The 22,430-nt window shown below is 40.8% G+C and overlaps 1 protein-coding gene across 2 annotated transcripts in view; it reads right to left on the bottom strand.

Moving 5' to 3' along the window:
- LOC148097848 (chemokine-like protein TAFA-2) overlaps positions 1–22,430 on the bottom strand; it is a 97,853-nt gene that overhangs the window by 13,285 nt on the left and 62,138 nt on the right. The window contains exon 3 of one of the 2 annotated variants that reach the window (XM_087830524.1): positions 4,581–4,736. In XM_087830524.1, the coding sequence (XP_087686650.1) occupies positions 4,581–4,736 (156 nt within the window). The remainder of the gene's footprint in view (positions 1–4,580; positions 4,737–22,430) is intronic. The other variant, XM_087830525.1, reaches the window with a different exon arrangement.

Below are 22,430 nucleotides of genomic sequence, written 5' to 3'. Positions count from 1 at the left end.
CGACAGCTGTCTTAAATGATGTAAGATTTGCTTTTTGACTGGCAACACTCACCTCTATTTCAGGTATTCAAACAATCTTGTGACAAATCTGATCCATGTGTAAGGGAACTACGGGAACTACGAACAGATGTGACTTCAGTCACATAAATGGAAATCGCTGAGTTGCATTGAGAACACCGACTCATCTGCCTCTGCAACGGTGAGCATTAAACCGCTAATGCTGCGATCTACAAGACATTATTTAAATTTGGCTTATTACAGAGGTCATTATCCACGTTCCACAACCCCCTCCACTGCTGTTAGTGTACTTCCTAATGAAGAGAATGGGTATTATAATCCACATATACCGCTGGAGCCTCACTCCATTAAATTGCAGAGAATGGAGAAGTTATGACATGAGGGAATCAATTTGAATTACGCAGCTGGGGTTATGGCAGCGGGGTGGTGTAAAAAGTGCATCAGGTCAACTGCAAGCAGATGGTGGTTGTGTAACAGCAGCTATTAAAAAGCCACAAAGGTTTCTCATGAAATGAAATGGGAGTATTGATGAACAAACATACCAAAAGTCTATGGGATACATCTCACTTAACAGGTAATGATGCCGTGAAGGCACGAGGGCAGCTCAGAGTGAAAACATCTGGGAAAAAGAATTAAAGTTATGCTTTATTTTTCCTTGATTGTTTTAGTGTAGCCATAAAAATGCTTTTGAACCAATGCCCTGACCTTGGGTTTATACTCATAAATGATCAGACTGGAGATACGCAGATCTGACTTCAAATCATTTATTTTCACAAAAATCGAGTGCGCCTTATAATCCGGTGCGTCTTTTGTATGAATTCTGGATGTGATTACTGATCTCGAACTGCTTTTATGATGTACACGGCGCTCAAAATCTGTCAAAAAATGTTTTAGTATGACTTTGGTAAGATACGAAGCTGCGCCGCTTGATGGATTGTCGGAGCATTACGGCCTCGCGGAGTAATCTGGGTCCAAAACTGGCACCACAGTGAACACCAGCAAGCACTGCAGACTAGAGCAGGGCAATATGACCAAAAATATTTATCACGATATACATTTGAAAATTTGCGATAACGATATAACTGATGATATAATTGACTCTAGACAAAATACTTTACAACTCCACAACTTTAGTGCAAAAAACCCATCAATGTATTTTCACTTAAACAAGCAGCTGTTTTTTTTATGTGCATTAAAGTTATATAAAATGTAACAGTGCAAATTCTTTGCTGACAGTTTAACCAAAAGGCATTTCCAGTGGAAACTGGCCGACATATCCTCAGCATAACCATGTATAATATCCACAGAACTTAAAAAGAGGTTATACACACAATACGGTAACGATATGTTGAAGCACAGTACGTATCACTCCGCGAGGTGATACGTACAGTGGGGCAAAAAAGTATTTAGTCAGCCACCGATTGTGCAAGTTCCAGATTCCCCAATGATGACAGAGGTCAGTAATTTGCACCAGAGGTACACTTCAACTGTGAGAGACAGAATGTGAAAAAAAAATCCATGAATTCACATGGTAGGATTTTTAAAGAATTTATTCGTAAATCAGGGTGGAAAATAAGTATTTGGTCACCTCAAACAAGGAAAATCCCTGGCTCTCACAGACCTGTAACGTCTTCTGTAAGAAGCTTTTCTGTCCCCCACTCGTTACCTGTATGAATGGCACCTGTTTGACCTCATCATCTGTATAAAAGACACCTGTCCACAGCCTCAACCAGTCAGACTCCAAACTCCGCCATGGCCAAGACCAAAGAGCTTTCGAAGGACACCAGGAAAAGAATTGTAGACCTGCACCAGACTGGGAAGAGTGAATCTACAATAGGCAAGCAGCTTGGTGTGAAAAAATCAACTGTGGGAGCAATCATCAGAAAATGGAAGACATACAAGACCACTGATAATCTCCCTCGATCTGAGGCTCCACGCAAGATCTCATCCCGTGGGGTCAAAATGATCATGAGAACGGTGAGCAAAGATCCCAGAACCACACGGGGGGACCTGGTGAATGACCTGCAGAGAGCTGGGACCAAAGTAACAAAGGTCACCATCAGTAACACACTACAACGGCAGGGAATCGAATCCCGCAGTGCCAGACGTGTTCCGCTGCTGAAGCCAGTGCATGTCCAGGCCCGTCTGAAGTTTGCCAGAGAGCACATGGATGATACAGCAGAGGATTGGGAGAATGTCATGTGGTCAGATGAAACCAAAGTAGAACTTTTTGGTATAAACTCAACTCGTCGTGTTTGGAGGAAGAAGAATACTGAGTTGCATCCCAAGAACACCATACCTACTGTGAAGCATGGGGGTGGAAACATCATGCTATGGGGCTGTTTTTCTGCCAAGGGGACAGGACGACTGATCCGTGTTAAGGACAGAATGAATGGGGCCAAGTATCGTGAGATTTTGAGCCAAAACCTCCTTCCATCAGTGAGAACTTTGAAGATGAAACGAGGCTGGGTCTTCCAACATGACAATGATCCAAAACACACCGCCCGGGCAACAAAGGAGTGGCTCCGTAAGAAGCATTTGAAAGTCCTGGAGTGGCCTAGCCAGTCTCCAGACCTCAACCCCATAGAAAATCTGTGGCGGGAGTTGAAAGTCCGTGTTGCTCGGCGACAGCCCCAAAACATCACTGCTCTTGAGAAGATCTGCATGGAGGAATGGGCCAAAATACCAGCTACTGTGTGTGCAAACCTGGTAAAGACCTATAGTAAACGTTTGACCTCTGTTATTGCCAACAAAGGTTATGTTACAAAGTATTGAGTTGTATTTTTGTTATTGACCAAATACTTATTTTCCACCCTGATTTACGAATAAATTCTTTACAAATCCTACCATGTGAATTCATGGATTTTTTTTTCACATTCTGTCTCTCACAGTTGAAGTGTACCTCTGGTGCAAATTACTGACCTCTGTCATCATTTTAAGTGGGGGAACTTGCACAATCGGTTGCTGACTAAATACTTTTTTGCCCCACTGTACATCCATCAAGCGGTGCGGCTTCGTAGCTTAGCAAAGTCGTACTGAAACATCTGACAGATTTTCGAGCGCCGTGTACATAAAATCCTCTCGAGGTCAGTAAACACAACCAGAGTTCATACATAAGGCACACGGGATTATAAGGAGCTCTGTCGACTTTCAGAAAAATCAAAGGATTGATTTTAAGTGCGCCGTATTTTCCAAACAACACGGTAATAACGACGGCCCGCTAGCATGCGCTACCAAAAATAGTGCTTTGTTGTGTATCTGACGGACGAAAGCTAAACCAGTTCCACCACTGAAGTTGCAGCATTTTTATAAACCAGTTCTGGTTCATCCGTTTCATTCAACGATCCACTTTCGCTCTTCTCATTCTGCGTCGCTGCCATGTGCGTATGTAAACATAGGCAGTGCGTATGCGCGTTTTACCCATATTCTATCGCGATATTTCATTTTCCTATCGTTGCCCAAAGATACACAGGTATCACAGTGAACGGTATGATATAGCCCAGCCCTACTGCAGACAGTGCAAAGCCTTGATAATCGCCCATTATCAGATTATCAAGGCAAAGATGTAAAAGCCTGTTTTGTTAAGTGGCTATACAACAGTATGGTAGTACAAAATCCATTCAGTAAAGTTTTCGGGCATCTTCTGTAGCTGCCTCTCTAAAATTACACCTTCAGATCTCTTCAAGTTTTCTCAGATGTCTGCAGGTTCATTTATCTTCATATAAAGTGGAGATTGTCTCACACTGAGTGCAGCTAAAGGTAATCCCTGGTTGTGGAAGAAAGAATAATTAAAAGGTTAAGTGCTGATCATTCTTCTCTGAGATCACCCGTGGAGCTTTAAACTGAGACCAGTGGCTCACAGCTCTAATTTGCAGAAAATGTCAATACTAAAATGTCAAGGAATAGGTCAAACACGACTGGGTCCGGAGTTTAGCCAGAAATCCGTGCTTTTCAAACCAAAGAGAAGCAGCCACTTCAGCTGACACATTAGCATGCTAAGAGACCTTCTGGGTCATCGACTTTACAGTCTGCATTGGACAGCGTCACATTCATTTATCAGTCACTTTAAAAACCCTTCAGGAGAGTCTCTGCAAAGCCCCGGGGCTTCATCGGGACACCTCAAACTGTGAGAATATTTCAACGAGTTTTAATTAAACGTTCATTGTGTATTCCACAGGATGCATCAAGCACAGAAGCGGTTACAAAGTGCTTTGAGGTTTTTGAGCTTTAGTTGAATAAAATGAGTCATAACTATGCCATCTTAGGCGTTGGGAAGCTGATATAACTGTGTGTCTGTTTTCTTCATCTTATATATGGACTACAAAAACAGAACAATGTCTAAAATGTATAGAAAAAGGGGATATGTGTTGGTTTATTTGTCTATGCTGTGACTGATAAGAAATTGTACTCTTTTAGCATATTCCTTCAGCTATTAGACTTGGTACTGTATGTACTGGCATTTATCACTGACCTCAGCAAGTCTCTCTCAAAATCTGTGGGATGGAGTATCAGCAAAAAAAAGGTGAACACTGCCAATGAAATATTCGGTTACTGGAACATACCATCTACGCACGATGGGGCAGCTCTGGTGGTGCCTGCCACTTGTCCGGGAAAGCAGGAGCACTTCACAGTTTGCGACCGCTCCTCAATTTTGTTCTTGTTGCAGCAGCGGTGCAACGCCACCACCTCGCAGGTGCCAGTTCGAACATGGTGGGCTGCTGGGGGAAATGATAGAAAAAGTCAGTGCTCATTGAATGATTCACTGTAGTTTGAACACTCATTTGAAGCTGCACTACTGGCCTTGGATTGAATCCCAAGATAATATCTCTTTGGTCTTTCATCTGTGGGAACGATTAGCCTGAAAGCAAAAAGGCCACGAATTTCCTTAAAAGAGCTCATTTATCACAGGCTTCTCTCGTTATATGAACAGTAGCATTCTATGAATTTGTATGATTCACAAGTGACAGCTTTAACAAGAAGCAAAGGCCAACATATGCTATATAATTTGCATATCATATAGTGACACCAGATTCAGCTTTCTGTTTTGTGAAGTAACCCTAATGTGTTAGGCTCCAGTTAAACAGTTACATTTCAAATGGACTTGTTACATTTCATATGACTTGTTACATTTCATATGACTTGTTACATTTCAAATGACTTGTTACATTTCATATGACTTGTTACACCAAATTTCAGTGTTGTCATAAATATACATCTACAGAGTTTTGACCACCACCAGTATCATGGAGCAATATTGTATCATATTATAAATACAGCTGTACATTCATTCATTAACAGTATTTCATGATTTAACCTAAACGTAAAATATATATATATATAAATGTGTACTATCACATATATAGGATTTAAGATCTTAGACGACTAAAATTGTTATTGTTCTCCTGACTGCTGTGTTTTTCAGATTGGCTAATCAGCAGGCTATTAGCTCTAGGTTAGCTGAGCTGTATGTAGATTTGGCTGTTGCTTCTTCTATTCACTCAACCAGTTTGTAGGAAAAAGTATTTTTATGAGGTGGCATCTTTCTTTGGTGTCAGTTTTTCAACAGCTCTGAGTAAATCACTGGCAGCCCCGGTGTCTGGTTTAGTAGACAAGGGGATTGTTAACTTGCTAGCATTTATCAAATATCCTAGCTTGGCAGGGGCTGACGTGGTGGCTATACTAGACGTGTTTCCCTATTGTCAGGGTAGACTATAGTACCGCCTGTTTCTGCACCTGTTGTACAGGTACTAACTGAGAACAGGCCGATGACACGCCCCCACTTTGACTCACTTTCTGCAGTCTTCACTTGGTTATGGCTAATGCTGGGTTGATGTTGTCTAGCATGCTTCCAGCTGAAGAGGGAGGAGTGTGATAGGGATTTCCAGTTTAAGAAAGAGTTGGAGTTGCAGAGGTGAAGTTGAAATTTGCGTGGCTCCTGCTGCTCTGCAGTCTAAGCTGGCATTTGATATTACTCTCAATTTTTTGTGACACTAAAATGGATACTTAGCACTTTAAATCCGATGAACAAATAGGTACAGGTACTGCCCTGGCTGCAGGATGTGTGGGCCATGATGCTGCAATGTAAATTAGTATACAAGACTCGAGAAATTTGTTCAGCCCTATCAGCTGAGGATACTTTTAACAATAAAAACTTAAAAAGTGCCATCCTGTTAGTCGGTGAACTAAGTCCAAGAAGCAGGCAGCGCTTTCTGGGCCTAAGGAGGACATCAAAGCCAGGCCTGTCTTGATTTTGCAAGGTAGAGGGGTATTGTTTTTGATCAGTGGGTTGTAAGGCTGCTGGCTTTAATGCAAAAGGTGTCGTGACTACAACAATCTGCCATACTTGCTTCTGAGTTCACCGGGACCCACAAAGCTTCTAAGTATGATCAGCCCACAGAATAGTGTGCCAGTTGCACAGGTGTGAAGTAGTCAGACTCGAACGTCAAGGAAGGTGGAAGGTGCAGACTATGCAGACATTTCAGGTTTCCAATGCGAGCAATTTATTTACAGTGAACTTAATTTAATGTAACTTAACAAAACTTTCTCCCCAGATAAACTCTATTAACAAAACTCAACATAACATGGCTCTGGTAACACAGCTCACCTCTCCTCTCTCCTGCATCTGGTAGAGACTGGCTTTAAATAGGGCCATCAATTTCCCTCCAATTGCCCAGCCAGTACCACTAACTCAACTGAGGGATCTGAAACTCTACACAGATTATCCAAAAACACAAAACCTCTACACACTTCTAACATGCACATTTACACAACTAAATGGCAGTCTTAGCGAAAGGAAAAACATTCAACAAATCCCTTTAAACCTTAACACAAACAAAAGGAAGCATCTCTATGGACAAAGAAACCCCTCCACTTGGTTTGACCTGCTGATGTCATATGTGACATCATCAGGACTTTAAAATGAGGAAGTGCCAGGCGGGCGTTTCCCCACACCTGACCCTTATGACGACTGAAAAGACAAACAAAGTAAGTATGAACAAATGACTTAATCTGTAACATAATAAAATATAAAGAAACATGTAACTGAGTATTTAGCTTAATTTGCAGAATGTTTGATTTGCCGGCAACAGAACGCTTACACAAACAAACCCGGGATAGTGAGTGAAGCAATGTTACTTAACAAATAGCAAATACATAGAAACAGAATAATGTGTACAATGTGCAAAAAAAGGTAAACACATATGGGACAAATGGAGAGCATTGCAACTGCTCCTCCACTTTGTCACAACAGGTAAGAAGAGTAAATGTATCCACGTCCAACCCTAAGACACAGAGAAAGGATTTCTTTTGGTTTAAGGCTGAATGTGAACAATATCAATGAAAACCGTCAGTTTCAGCTCAATTTCTTTTTTACACAACTTGTACATAAATCATAAAATTATCAAGGCTGCACTTTTATACGGAGCATGAGGCATATGTCGTGTAATACATACAAATGACTAGGGATGCAACGATACCAATTTTTTCAAACCGATACGATACCGATACTTGGATCCGAGTACTTGCCGATACAGAGTACAAAAAACGATACTTCTACCACACACACAAATACAATTAATTGGAAGACAGGTTTTATTATATTCCTTGTCGATAAAAAATAAAATCTTAATAAAAATGACCAAAAAAAAAAAAAAATTTCAAGTGAAAAATAAGCACTTCTGTTAAATTATTGCAGAGTCTCCACATTGTAATTTTACAAAATATCACTGAACTATTGGCACTGTCTCGAGCTTTCAGAATAATAAATAAACATTTCTGTTTGGAATAAAATAAATACAAATTAGGTTTGAGAATAAAATAAACTTTTAAATTATTGCAGAGTGTCCATATTGTACACAAACAAACAAAATTATTATTATTAAATAAATAATAAATAAAATAATAATTGGCTCACTAGTGGCCAATCTAAAAAACTACAACAGAAATGACAAGCCACCCTCTGATTAATGAAATAAGTTGGTATCGGTTAACTTTTACGAGTATGAGTACACACACATTTTACGGTATCGGTATCGGTGCATCCCTACAAATGACTAATAATAATGGTGTATATCTGAGAAGTTTTCCATGTGGGAAAGTCACTCAATATGTTATGATTATGAAACACTAAAAAAAAAATAGCCTTTGTTTTTGTCTGATTGCTGAAACTGTAATCCAGCTCTTTACAGAGGATAATATGGTGACCAGTCAGCCTCTGACATCATTTGCACAATAAATATAATGGTAAATATGTCTATGTAAAAATAGAAAATGGCACTGTGTATATGAAGAATTACTCAAGTATGCTGCTGCTCTAGATTTATCCCAGCGAGCAGCATTCTGTCGAAACAAAAAGCAAACAAACAAACAAACGAACAAACAAAATCAGATCTGTGAAGGCGAAAGTGCAGCGCTGCAGTATGTGCAGCCAATTTCCAGATCACGCTCTATTGTCTGAATTATTTAGAGCCTGAGCTGCTCCATCCTCTTTTAATTGCATGTGACATTTTCACGAGGTGTCCTTCTGCTGAGATACACACTGCTGCCGCTGCGGTAAACAGTAAGTCTGAAACGACTGCATGAAACTGGTCCTAACAGTCTGTGCTCGAGCAACTCAACTAAGCCTGGTTAATTTCATTTTCACTTCGGCGTCTTACGTCTGTGGACAGCAACAGTTTGGCTGCTGTAACGAGCAGCTCTAAAGGTGATAGAATCAGCTGCTTTTCTGAGACCGAATGATATTAAATCTGACAACACGCAACACAAAAGCAGCTGTTATCTTATTTTGAGTTCAGAAAATATGACTTTTACTGAGGCTCTGATATTTGCTGCTCCGTGTTCTTGGTTATCTAATCTCTACGAAGTGATAGGATCAAATATTTCACACATATTATACATGTTATCATCGGGCAAAAACACCCACAATACTTAAAATACAAAAAGCAAAGAAACAACAACACAGGAAGAGTAAGGGGACGTCCTGTTTTTGATTATGCGTGTCTGCTCTATCCTCACCATCCTTTCTCAAATCACCAATGATGCAGGTAGCCATCCAAAAGTAGCGGGATGCTTACTGCCAAATAAGAAAAAAAAAGATATGAAAGACAAACACACAGTAAGCTGAGCTGCTTTAGGTCTTTGTGCTGCCAGCGGCTTCATACTGAGAAGCAATGGTGTTTCCGACTGGATTTAGAGTTCTTTTTGGATGCCTGCTCAGCGCACGCTGCCAGCAGATACAGAGAAAAGCATTTCACTCAGGAATCATTCAGTCCTCCTCACACAGAGTCCATCTCTTAGCCTGCTGTGCTGCGCTTTGACAGAGAGGATCCCTCTGGCTCCGGATACACCACAGCTGCTGCTGCCGCGGTTATGTTTTTAGATTTGTCCTTCAAAATTTTATAGCACCAGCATGATGCCATGAAATTTAAATAACAGGATGCAGGGACTCCCTGATGGCTAAGCATGTCATGTAACTGCATCGTCCCCAGTCTGACTCTGGCTGGGGACTTTTGTTGCTTGTTGTAGCCTTTTCTCTTGTCCTGTATGTCCTGTCTGCATCTCAACTGTGGTTCTATCCAAAAATGGCAAAAATGAAAACAGCCATGCATGAAAAACTAGACAAGCCTTTTTGAGAAGGACGCTGGAAACTATAAATATTTATGAGTGAGTACTTATAACTACTTATAGAGTAGGTAGTACTTCTTCTGTGAAGACATTAGTGGTGTGTGATACTGCATATTTTGGTATCAGCTGAATACCAAGTATATACTGTGATACTGATGCAGACTCTTAGCCTCTAAAGGCAGCGTGTGCAGGGGAGAGTAGCACATTTTTCATTTCCAAACAACAACAATAATTTAACATAATTCATTTGGCTACATCCTGAACTTGGGGAACAGAAACAAAGTATTGATCCTGTCACACTAGTATCAATATGATACCAATACCAGCTTTGATATCAATACCTCGATCAATCTGCCCGCCTCTAGCAGACACAATGTTGGAACTGAGATAAGTGAGAGACCCAAGAGAGTGTTGGTGTTCCAATTACGGCATAAAGAGAAATAAAGTTAGATTATACTAACAGCAGGAATATTTCCAGGGATTTTTTAAGTTACGGCGAGCAAGACCAAGAATGAGTAGGCATTGGACCAAACCACACCAAAATGTCTACTTTAATGCTTATAGACACAAAACATACTCTTTCTTTGTGTTCATAGTCACAATTTGTCCAGTTTGTTTGGTCCAGACCCAGTGGGAATTACAACATTGCAAACATAAAAACAGCTATAAACTAAGAAAATCCCTGCATTTCAACCAAATCCCTGATTTTTTGTTTACATAATTAAGTCATTTTTAATGCCTAAATCTAAGCAGTTGATACATTTTGAATAAACAACATATTTTTAAAAAATGACAGTTAAAAATCTGTGATGTGTTTTAGTTGAATTGAGATGATTCTCCAGCAACTGCACCTCCAATCGCCAAATGCCTTTTTAATTTGTCTTTTATTAAAATTATAAATATATATTTTAAGTACAGTTTTTAAATTTAATGTTGCTGAAACAACAAAGTAATAAAAATAAATAAATTTATCTGATGGAGAAATCACTCATCTTTGGAAAAGAGAGTTTATTACAGAGAAATGTCTCTTTCCAAAATAAAAGCTATACTATACGCTTCTTCTGGGCTATATTCTCAGCAGCATATTAAACATATCAGGTCCCCATAAGGAGAATCATGTGCTAACGGCTGTCTAAATGACTCGGGTAAAGTTTGTAGCATGCGTGCTTGTTGTTTTTGTCTGCTTCCACTTGTCTTTGCACTAGGATGATGTCGGAGTAAATGTGCAGTCATATTCGTTGTGTTCCCACTAGTGCTGTCAGCGTTAATCTCGTTAAAATGACGTTAACGCCACAACACGGCAAATCTCCATTAACGAGCTACCGCGGATCGCCCCGTGCGTGGGGCTGGACGGCCAACACGTTAACGAGCTAACTGCGCTAACACACTAGTTCCCACCAATGTAATTGAGCATTGCGTGGCACATCCAACATACTGTTTTACTTTAGTCCATGACGCGCTTACCTTCAGGGTCATACGTCACATGAAGACCAAAATAGTTCCAAAGGCCAGATCTGAATGAGGGTGGGGGAGGTTCAATTTGCCATGTTGCAAGGAGAGCTTAACTTCTGTCTAGCTAGCTTGCGCTGCGCTCAGTGAATCTGCGTTCAACTACTCCGCCTAGGCTGCACTGTCGAGCGCAGATCCACTGAGCGCTCAACACAGACAGCATCGTCAAAAGAAAAGTTGATAAAATAAATTTAAAATTTTGTATTGTTGATACATATGCAACCGAACCGAAAGCACTGTATCGAACGGTTCAATATCGATAAGAGTATTGTTGCACCCCTAATATTTAGCCACATTTATAGTTACATATTAGAAGAACTAAATTTTTTTAACAATTGGAATGCAGTGATTTTCTAAATGGAAAAATATCAACTGAACAAGTACAGATAAAAATTAAAAACAGTATTATTATTATTATTATAAGAACCTATGCAAATGTTCTTACATGAATTTTTCTGATGTGAAAATTGTTAATTGTATGATACATTCACTTAACAGGAGTATCCCACAGGCACATAGTACCTGCTAATATGTGCTAATTAACATAAAAATAAGATGCAATATTACTCAAAAATGGAACAAAGGCTAACTGGAGGGGCTAATGTGGCTGCAAACCACACAGCAAACCAGACTTTTTTGTCAGATAATTGTATTGAAAAAAATTCCCCAAAAGGCACAAACACAACAAACACTGCATGAGGTGGTTGAGATGACACCTAGCAGATGGCTGAGAGCCCATTTGACGTGCCTGTCAATGCAACCACGGCTATAGCAAACTATAATGCACGTCCCAGCAAAATGAAGCAGGTAATTAAAAGAAAATCAACCCAGGTACATTTGTTATAACAAGAACAGGCTATAAAAGACAGATTCTCCGGTAAATTTGTACACTGAAAAAAACCCCCAGAAAGGTTCAAATAAATTGAACGGCTCTATAAACCAAAACCTAAAGCTATTACACCAGGGAGCTTAATAAAATAATAACTACAGATGGGCAGGATGGTTATGATCCACAGTCATTCTGATGACCTCTGAGGCAGCGGACGGAGGAATGTGAACATGATCTTGATTTAAACTGAATTCAAATAGCAGCAGCGTTTCTGTTTCTCTCTGCGACTAAGATGGATGTGTGATCGACAGCTAACAGCTCAACATGCAGGCCACAGAAACATCTCTTTATGGTAAAATATCCATGACTACGCTGGGTTTCATCCCCACACAGTGCAGCCCCTCCACATTTCCTCTTCTCTCTTAGATTAACGTCCCTGTCTGCACAAAAACTCCCGAAGCCAGGTAGTGTGACACTGTAGTCTGGGGAACGTGAGTGTCTCCATGAAAAACATCAAACCACACTCACTGTGTTCCCTCTGGGTCTTAATCAGCTCGCTAAGCTCGTCCATCTTATTGTCCAAGGACCTCACATTCCTCATGATAATCGCTGGAACAGCTCCAGCACTGAGAGCCGGTTGTTTCCTCCGTAGCACCTTTGGGATTACAGGCCTCGCTCTGGGCAAGTAGAACTGTCAATGTGATCGTAACAGGCAAAAAAAAACAACTGCAAATGATGAAACTACTTGCCAAACAAAACATAACAATTACACCTTTGCATAAAATATAACGAGGAAGAAGAATCTGTTTTATCAGTGATAAAAAACACAAATATCTACATATCATACAATTTTGTAATATTATGGATGCCACAGAGCATTTTTCAAACTTTCTACCACCGTTACTGTTAACAAAGATGTGTAATGTTGCCCCAGTGGACTGTTTAGTACCAGTCCATTTCACTACATTTGTGTTTGAGGATAATCTAATGCAGAGCAAATCCAGTTACAAACAAACGCCTTCTGGCATTTTACATTACCTTGCAGGAAACCAAGACGATTATGTGCAGTAAAGATGAGAAGCACAACTGTTATTTTGGTTTACAAGATTTGGTTTATTTTAGTATTTTAAAGCAAATATATATATATATCAGCCAAAGGGAATTTTGGGTAACAAATCCCCCCCAACTATATTAGTGAGAGAAAGCCAGAAATATGAACCCTGCTGGAAATTTCCAGAAGCAGAGTGAGCAGTCTGCTGCTTTGCAAAGCTAGTGAATCGTGTCTGTGGGGGTAAACACAACCCCCTGGTACAAAAACTCTAAAGCTAAAAAGAAAAAAATATATATGAATAATAAGCAGTGTTGGGAAGGTTACTTTTAAAATGTATTCCATTACAGATTACAGAATACATGCCCCAAAATGTATTCTGTAACGTATTCCGTTACGTTACTCAATGAGAGTAACGTGTTCTGAATACTTTGGATTACTTAACATATTATCATGCTGTTTACAACTACATGAATGTACTATTGCTGTGATTTATTACTGTTACTGAAGGTCCGCGGCTCCGAACCGTAGTAAAGGGACCTCTGGCTAATACAGTGGGTTCTGTGTCGGCTCGTAGCTGAAAACTAGCTTTACTTTGTTGTCTCGGTCAACTTTGCTAGCGAGAGACAGAGAGAGGCGTTGAAAGGCTGCTCCAACAGAACTTATTGTTTTTGGAGGAAAACACGAACACGGTGTACAGTCGAGTCTTAATAGCTTACTTACAACTGGGCTCGTCAGGCTCTCTTCTTGGCTGCAGTGGTTATTATTATATTTACATGCTTCCAGCTCCCGTTTTTGCTTGATGACAGCTCGTACTTTTCCTTTTTCTCCCTCCCTCGCTCACAGACACATAACGTGTATGGCAGTCCATTCTCCCTGCAGCACGGACTACACTGCCCATGATGCTACATTCTTTAGAGCTATACCTGTAGCATTCTGCCTGTTAGCTTAGCACAACAACAACAAAAAGGCCTCTCTCACCCAGGAAACACGCAAAGCGAGAGCGTCGCCCTGTAACCATGGCAACCGCAACGCTGCCGCCTGGAACAACAGAACGTAGCTGTCAAACAAAACCCAAACAGTCCTGACCCGCCACAATATGAAACAGGGAAGTACCGCCGTGTAATCCATTTATTTCAACAAAGTAACTGTATTCTAAATACCACCTTTTTAAACGGTAACTGTAACGGAATACAGTTACTCATATTTTGTATTTTAAATACGTAACGGCGGCACATATTCCGTTACTCCCCAACACTGATAATAGGGAACAATGTAAGTAAAAACGTTCATCAAGAATTTATAACAAAAATATATACACAATGTAAAGAAATGCATTTGACTGTATATTGTTTTATAGTAAACTTGAATGCATTTCCTCAGTGAAATTTGCAATGTTGTAGAACAAAATTTCTGCACTTCCTTCGATGAATCCACAGACTGGAAATGATGCAGAGAGTCTGCTGATATCCATTTGAGCCAACACTTCACCGTTTTTACCTTCGGTACAATATGCTCAGCATGCCGCTGCAAAAACTGACTCGCATGACACATTATTTCTCACATCTAGCGTGTTTAAGCCCAGAGGCTGATAGTTGCTCTCTTATGATTCTCTCACAACTCTGAGCTCTGAAACCCAGTGAGAACTAGATGTGCTCTCTGCCCTGATGCTCCCACCATAGCATGTATACGCCAGTAAGACTGATCAATAATTGCGCAGCTGACAGTGAATACGAGGCTCTAAATGCACCATAAAATTGTACGTGATAGTCAAAATCGACACATTTAAATTTCCTAAACTGTATCCTTTAGTAGATTTTTCATCTTAAGATGAAATACAGTTAGGCTGTCCTCTGAATGGCTCATAATAATGTTCTATTCATATACATCCTTCCTCTTGGCATTAATTTCTATTCTCTGATGATTGTTCAAAGGATGTAGATCAGTACCAGTGACTAACATGTTTCTTATTAGGTGCCATCTAAATGACATGAATTTAAACACATCCCTTATCCAAAAGCTCTAATTTAATTCTCCAGTGAATTATTTAAAAAAAAAAAAGATCAAATGTTTGAAATGAACTAAGACATTTTATTTGGTGTATTTCTTTCTCCTCCAGTCTTTCACCTCTACCTTATCTCTGTCCTTTAAACTCTATGTCATTTCTTTTTCAAAGCACCCTTCTCTTACTGATCACAGTGCAGTCACGAGTGGGAATGTAACCCATGACTCGTCTTTTCTGATTCGTGGCCCTTAGTCTTTATAATGCGTAACATGAAACATGTTCATAGGGCTGAGCTCTGAAAATCACTGCTTTGAAGCCTTACTCCGAGATCCTCTATTTGTGTGCAGTCCTTTGAGCATTGATTTATCCACATGACATCATGCAATGTTCTCGTGGTCAACCAAAGAAAGAAGCCAATTCGCATGTGGAGTGATATTCTTGCTGCTGACTGACCCTTTCACTATAAAACACATCGCCTTGTTAGTGATGTGAGCATCAACAGCACCGTTCCAGCTTTATATGCATTTAGGCTCATAGACGCAGTCAAGATGACCAGCTGAAGTTCAAGTTTAGGCATCAAAGGTTTAGGGGAAAACAGATGGGTCTGGGTTAGAACAGCGGTCCCCAACCCCTGGACCACAGACCGGTACCGGTCCACGAGTCGTTTGGTGCCGGGCCACTAGAGTTGAGGCTCGGGTGTGAAATTTATGGTTTTCAGGATTTTTATCGTTTTTATCGTTAACTCTGTTTCCCTGGGTCTTTCCCCGTGTGTTATGAATTGTTCTTTTTTGGTACCGGTACTGGTTTTATTTTGTTGTATTTATCCGCAGCATCTTAAAGTCCGGTCCGTGAAAATATTGTCGGACATAAAGCGGTCCAAGCTTAAAGAAGGTTGGGGACTGCTGGGTTAGAACGCACCATTTTGCACCATAAAACACACGCTGAAGGGAAAACTTTACCTACAATAAACTTTTCCAATATTTTCCTTGTTTGCTACGGTTATACATCCTCCGTCTCACTGCATCTATTTCAAACCATAAGACACGCCTGTCGAAGTCTATCGAGCTGCTCTATATGCTGAATAATTACGCTGACGGGAATTCCCACACTCACACTGATTTTACATCTAGACAAGAAGGAAAATACAAAAACAATCTGTCACTGTGACTGTAGCAGCTAACAGTCACTGCTTGTGGCGGAGCAGTCGGGTCTTTCCATCACGAGATCATCTCCTACTCCATCTCCCAACTTTTGATGCTGCCCAAGCAGTCGCTCCTTTAAGACGATCCTTTGAACCAAAGCTGTTTCCGTGTGGAGGGATGGGCATTTTTCCCTCTCTGTGCACCACTGAAATTACTTTGCTTAAGAAGCTTTTATACATTGGTCTCTGGAGACGGAGAAACCGCAAATGCATCCCTGCTCTGTATCATTCATGAAGCTGTTGTGAATGATAATGCAATCATTGCTTTGCTCTATATGCTGCATTGTGCGCAACCAGAAACACCGCCTCACGTAGAGAGAAAACACCTTCACCGAGTGCGATTCCCCCTTTGCAAACCTTCATAATGAGAAGAGGAAGTGTCGTTCTATTTATTGCTTTATTCGTAGCTGTTTTGAGCAGCGACACATGACAGGTTTTTTCACATGAGGCACAATCTTGCAACCATGTTCGCAAATCTGATTCAGGACACTGAACTCGATGCAAATGAGAATATGGTTTGTTTGTTATGTTTAATATGAGGGTCCAATAGTCTCCGAGTGTTAGTTACTGCTCTCTCAAGGGTGCAAGGAATGTTTTCCTTTCTTGGCGGGATGCTTGTTATCCAACATATAAATCTTTTTTATTACAAAGAGCAGAAAGTGCAAGGTGCAGAGCAAGCAACAATCTTTGATGCATATAACACAGAATGGAAGCCAGACATGGAGGTCATACCTCAGTGTAACATTTACAGTAGTACATACAGAAGGCACCTCACATGCTATACTGCAAACTAAACCAGCTCCGTGCTACCTGAGTGCTGCTGACGTCTAAAAATACTGAGTATAAACCTTCAGAAATATTTCACTCCTCTCAGGTTCAAGTTCTACTTACCAACCTGTGTGCTTTGATTCTTGCTAAGTGGTTTCCCATTGTGGACACTGAAATTCAAGGCCAGCGCAATTTGAAGGTCAGAATTTAAGCTCCCTACAACCCACTTGGGTGACCACAAGCACTGTGTGCCGAGATGGCAATGCAATATAAAAATCAGGTAGAGATGTCTTCCTACTGCTTTTCTGGTAAAAACTCTTCAAGTCCTACAGTTGTTTTTCACAAAACTGATTAATTAGGTTTTAAGCTTTATTGAAGAGCAGCTCTTACAAAGCCTTAGTACATCAAGGTTATAGTCTGTGAATGCTTAGAGGCACGTGGTGTGTGGAATGTTTTTCTTGAGGTTTTGCAAAATTTTATAATTTTAGTCTTTGTTTCAAACATTACACGTTTATCATATCATCTATTACTGTTAGTATCTACATATCAACATAACAACACACAACATCTTCTATTTATGCAAACATCTTGTATCAAGGAGACATGTCCAGCCTTTGTAACAGGTAAAAAAACAATGGCTTACATGTACAGCATGATATGTTGGCGATTGTGGCTCAAGACTTGGGAGTTCGCCTTGTAATCGGAAGGTTGCCGGGTCGAGCCCTGGTCGTTGTGTCCTTGGGCAAGACACTTCACCCGTTGCCTACTGGTGGTGGTCAGAGGGCCCGGTGGCGCCAGTGTTCAGCAGCCTCGGCTCTGTCAGTGCGCCCCAGGGTGGCTGTGGCTACAATGTAGCTGCCATCACCAGTGTGTGAATGGGTGGATGACTGAATGTGTAAAGCGCTTTGGGGTCCTTAGGGACTAGTAAAGCGCTATACAAATACAGGCCATTTACAGGCCATATGTTTAGCCCTGACTGTGGTCTAGCAAGGCACATAACAGAAAAGCCGTTATTTAGTTTTACCCAAGTAGTAGAAAGATTTGTGTCTATTTTCAGTTCCATTGTCAAGCTAGCTAGCTAACAAGCTTTTTTTTAGGCAACAACATTACATGTGCTTGGCTTTACTTTGTGTCCATGTGTAATCTTCACTTTAGAAGAATTAAAATAAATGTGTTCACATTGGCCAGATTATCTTTGAGTGCTTAGCATCACACTTTCTGGTGTTCCTAGCAGTCTTTTTTTCAGTTCCTCGTTGCTCTTTTCCTGCATGACATTTTTGTCTACCTGCATAGTTCACTTTGCTTGACTGCCCAGTTTCAGTATCCTACATTTGAAAGCTCATCTCTGTGATTGTTACAAACGCTGACCTGTTGGAATTCATGCAGCACATAACTCGCATAGCATATGCACAGTGTAGTGCACAGAAGTGTACTAACAATCAATTAATCACCTTTATTTATAAAGCAAAACAACCACAGCTGACACAAAGTGCTGTACATTGGAACCAAAAAATAAAATTACATAAGATATAAATAAAAGCCAAATAAAAGAAAGAAAATATAAAAATAACAGAAGAATTATATTTCAAATACTGGTGGCTGTTTGGGGTCAGTCCTTTAGTCGCCTCGCCAACCGTTGCTATAACAAATAGTTCCATGTTTGTTCCATGAACTGGTTAACTTGGATCGTCTGAGGCTGGAAGTTAGCATAACCTAGCTAGCCCGGTTCAGCTCTGAGACCAGAGCTATGGGGGCGTCCATATTCATAGGCTGCATCCTCCTGAGGACCAGACCTTCACACTCTACGTGGGCCGGAAGTGAGCAGCTGTGAAATGGGATGGTCTAGCCTTCAGTTTTGCATCAACAGCTGTCTCGGTAGAGTTTCATAAACTTGGCCATCTGCCCCTTTCTATCGAAAATATACCAGGACACTGGAGTAAATTCTGTTTAATCAGTTTTCTATTTGACATTTATTCAGCTGTGTGAAAACTATAACTTTAATCTCAGCAAAACCGATTTACTCAGGAACAAATAAAACCGAAAACATCGGAGCACTTTTGCAAAAATGTGATGTCTTGATAAATCGAGCAGATATTTGAAGTTTACACAGCGACATTCTCACCTGAAAATATCTTAAAAGTTTATTTTGTTACCCAGAAAGAGTAAAAACTGGAGTTTGGCTGGGGCGCGCTATGAATTCTGGGATATGGTGGGCCACGAAGGACCCATCCTTCAAATTCGGGGAAAAGGAGGACGCATGTGTCGGCTGCATTCGGAGGAGTCTTTGAATTTGGACACACCCTATTTGTCTTTCAACTACATCCACTTCCTAGGGTCACAGTGTTGATAAGGTGCAGGAAATAGGTCAAGTTTATTTATATAACACATTTCCAAACAGTCCATGCTGCACAAAGTGCTTAACAATTTTTAAACGATGCAGTAAAATATAGAAAAATTATAATAAATAAATAAAATAACTAAAGGAAAACAACTAAAAAAACAACTAAAGCTGTTAAAACCAAAATGTTTGGGTCAAAGTGTGACCATAAAAATGTGATCAAGTGTTTGTGCAGATCTAATATTTAAGGGTGGACTATTCCTCTGCGACCTGTCGCCACAAGACTTCAGTTTGGTCTGTGGAATGGATAACTTTAGTTTTGAACTGGACCTCATGGTTTTCTCTGGAGCATAAATAAATAGGAGCTCAGACGGGTATGAAGGGGCTCGGCCGTTAAGTGCATTAAAAACAAGGAGTAAGTGTTTAAATTGGATCCTGTAAGGAAGCCAGTGTAGAGATGCTAAAACTGGGGTAATATGCTCTTATTGTTTAGAGCCAGTTAGCAGACGAGCAGCAGTTAGCCGACGAGCAGCAGTTAGCCGACGAGCGGCAGTTAGCAGACGAGCGGCAGTTAGCAGACGAGCGGCAGTTAGCCGACGAGCAGCAGTTAGCACACGAGCAGCAGTTAGCACACGAGCAGCAGTTAGCCGACGAGCAGCAGTTAGCAGACGAGCAGCAGTTAGCAGACGAGCAGCAGTTAGCAGACGAGCAGCAGTTAGCAGACGAGCAGCAGTTAGCAGACGAGCAGCAGTTAGCAGACGAGCAGCAGTTAGCACACGAGCAGCAGTTAGCACACGAGCAGCAGTTAGCACACGAGCAGCAGCATTTTGGACCAGCTGCAGACGATAAAGAGAGGCCTGGTTCAGACCAAAGTACAAAGAATTTCAGTAGTCCAGTCTGCAAGTAATAAAAAGATGGACAACACGTTCAAAGACATTAGCTGGAAGCTATGGCTTTACCTTAGCTAGCTGTCTTAAATGAAAAAAGCTGGATTGGTCTACTGCTGTCACCTGCTCACATAGTTTGAAGGAACCATCGAGGTGTTTTGTCTTACAATAGGAAGATAATGGGCCCAGAGCACTGTCAATGGGATTATAAAAATACCTCTGGACCAAACCAGGAAGCCATCTCCATACTTTAAAGCTATCAAACCACTGGCTTAGCTTCCTATATACCATGCAGACAGGAAAGTTTTAACAGCTCCCTTCAGACTTATACAAAGCACCTCCTTTATTTAACGTAAGATGCATCACTGCAAGATCTGTGGTTATTTTGATGCATACACATATTTAGAATATTTACTATCAGAAGACAAACAAATAGCAACACATTTAGAGTCAATGTACAGTCGATTATTGTAGATGCTGTTTAAAATAAATCAGATGTCCCGATGACTTTAGATCCAAGCCCTCCTGTCTGACTCCTATCTCTGCTCAATAAAGGACAAGCACAAAGGTGAACGGAGTGACCAAGTTTGTGTTGTAAACATCCACTGTTGTAAAGGACAGACTCCTCTGTAGCAAGCTGGCTTGACAGGAGAGTGCAAAGGCAAACCTTCTTTTTAAGAAATCAGAGCAGAAAATAAACCAAATTTGCATAACTGTCAGAGAGCAGCACGTTTGATGGCGCAGCCATGATCCTGTCTTTGCTGACACAAACTGGTTATCTAAAGAAGCAAAACCTCATGTCTGTGCATTATTAAAATAGTTTTTCATCTTGTTGAAATGAAATAAAAAGTGAGCTTAGGTCCCTCCTTCTTCCAGAAGCCAGAACATGTCCAATAGAGACATGTTCTGGCATCATTTTATCTCTTAAATGATAACAGGTTTACAGCGATACAAATAACACTCAGGGGAAATTAGTGGGCGGCGGTGGCTATCCGGGTGAAATGGAGCACGTGCGAGATTATTCTGATCTACTTCCTGCTGAAATGATGAGCGCCTTGAATGGGGGATGGCTGCCAATCAAAGCCACTCACATCAAAGCGCTGCACTCCCAGTGTAATTGGTGGACAAAGAGGTGAGAGGTCTGTGCAATTTCTGTCATGCTCACGAATGGACATCCTGTCTGGCTGCAGAACTGCCTGCATACCACCAATTACCTGAGGCTGTGCATCGTCAGTGGGACTCCCAGCGATGAAACATGTGGGTTGGTCTTTGCTTGTAATGTTGCTGAGTTGCCATAATTGATCTCTGTGGGTTTACTGGTGACGACTAAACAACACTTTTAATTAGGCAATGGGAGACGAGTTTGACTCATGCCGCCAAAGTAGCCGTTTCAATCCAATTACTCCACCGTTTACCACTGTGAAATTTTATTTGTGATGCAGAATGGTGACAAATTCCTTTCGTAACATCTTGCGTGAGAAGTGGCAGCCTATGTGGCAGCTCTCCTCAGTGCATTTGTTCTGTATGCCGCTTTGCATTTGTCACTCTGTTTTGGGAGAATCGCACAAGCCTCCGCGGGTCTCAGTAGCTCCCAGAGAGCTGAGTGAATGGATGGAACGGCACCAACCAAACTTATAGAGAGAGGAGAGTTGTTTATGTCTTGGCATGGGGAGACGCATTATGTTGAGCCTCTTTAGGCCACTTGATTAATCAGACAGAGCACATGACGTGACTGAGACACCTAATAAAAACATGTCTCTGCATCAGATCTGTCATTTGTTGAACCTGCTCCAGAAGGACATGAAATGAGTGACTTTGTTATTCTGCTAGTTTCTTATATTAATATGTCAGTTAAAAGAGAAGAAGCCCAGAACTGGAAGACCTGTACAGTGTTCTGTGCTGCAGATCAGCCCTGATGACGTTTTCATTACGTGGGGGAGGAGCTTGACCAGTGTTGGTCAAGTTACTTGAAAAAAGTAATTAGTTACTGATTACTTTTCCAAAAGAGTAATCCTGTTACTTTACTGATTGCTTATTTTCAAAAGTAATTAGTTACTTTCAGTGTTGGGGAGTAACGGAATACATGTACCGCCGTTACGTATTTAAAATACAAAATATGAGTAACTGTATTCCGTTACAGTTACCGTTTAAAAAGGTGGTATTTAGAATACAGTTACTTTGTTGAAATAAATGGATTACACAGCAG

Source organism: Neolamprologus brichardi, chromosome 17 (assembly GCF_056152115.1).
Source record: "Neolamprologus brichardi isolate AB-2024 chromosome 17, ASM5615211v1, whole genome shotgun sequence".
Classification (NCBI taxonomy): domain Eukaryota; kingdom Metazoa; phylum Chordata; class Actinopteri; order Cichliformes; family Cichlidae; genus Neolamprologus; species Neolamprologus brichardi.
The sequence above is the reverse complement of the archived record's forward strand: the minus strand, read 5'-3'. Positions and strand labels throughout refer to the sequence as shown.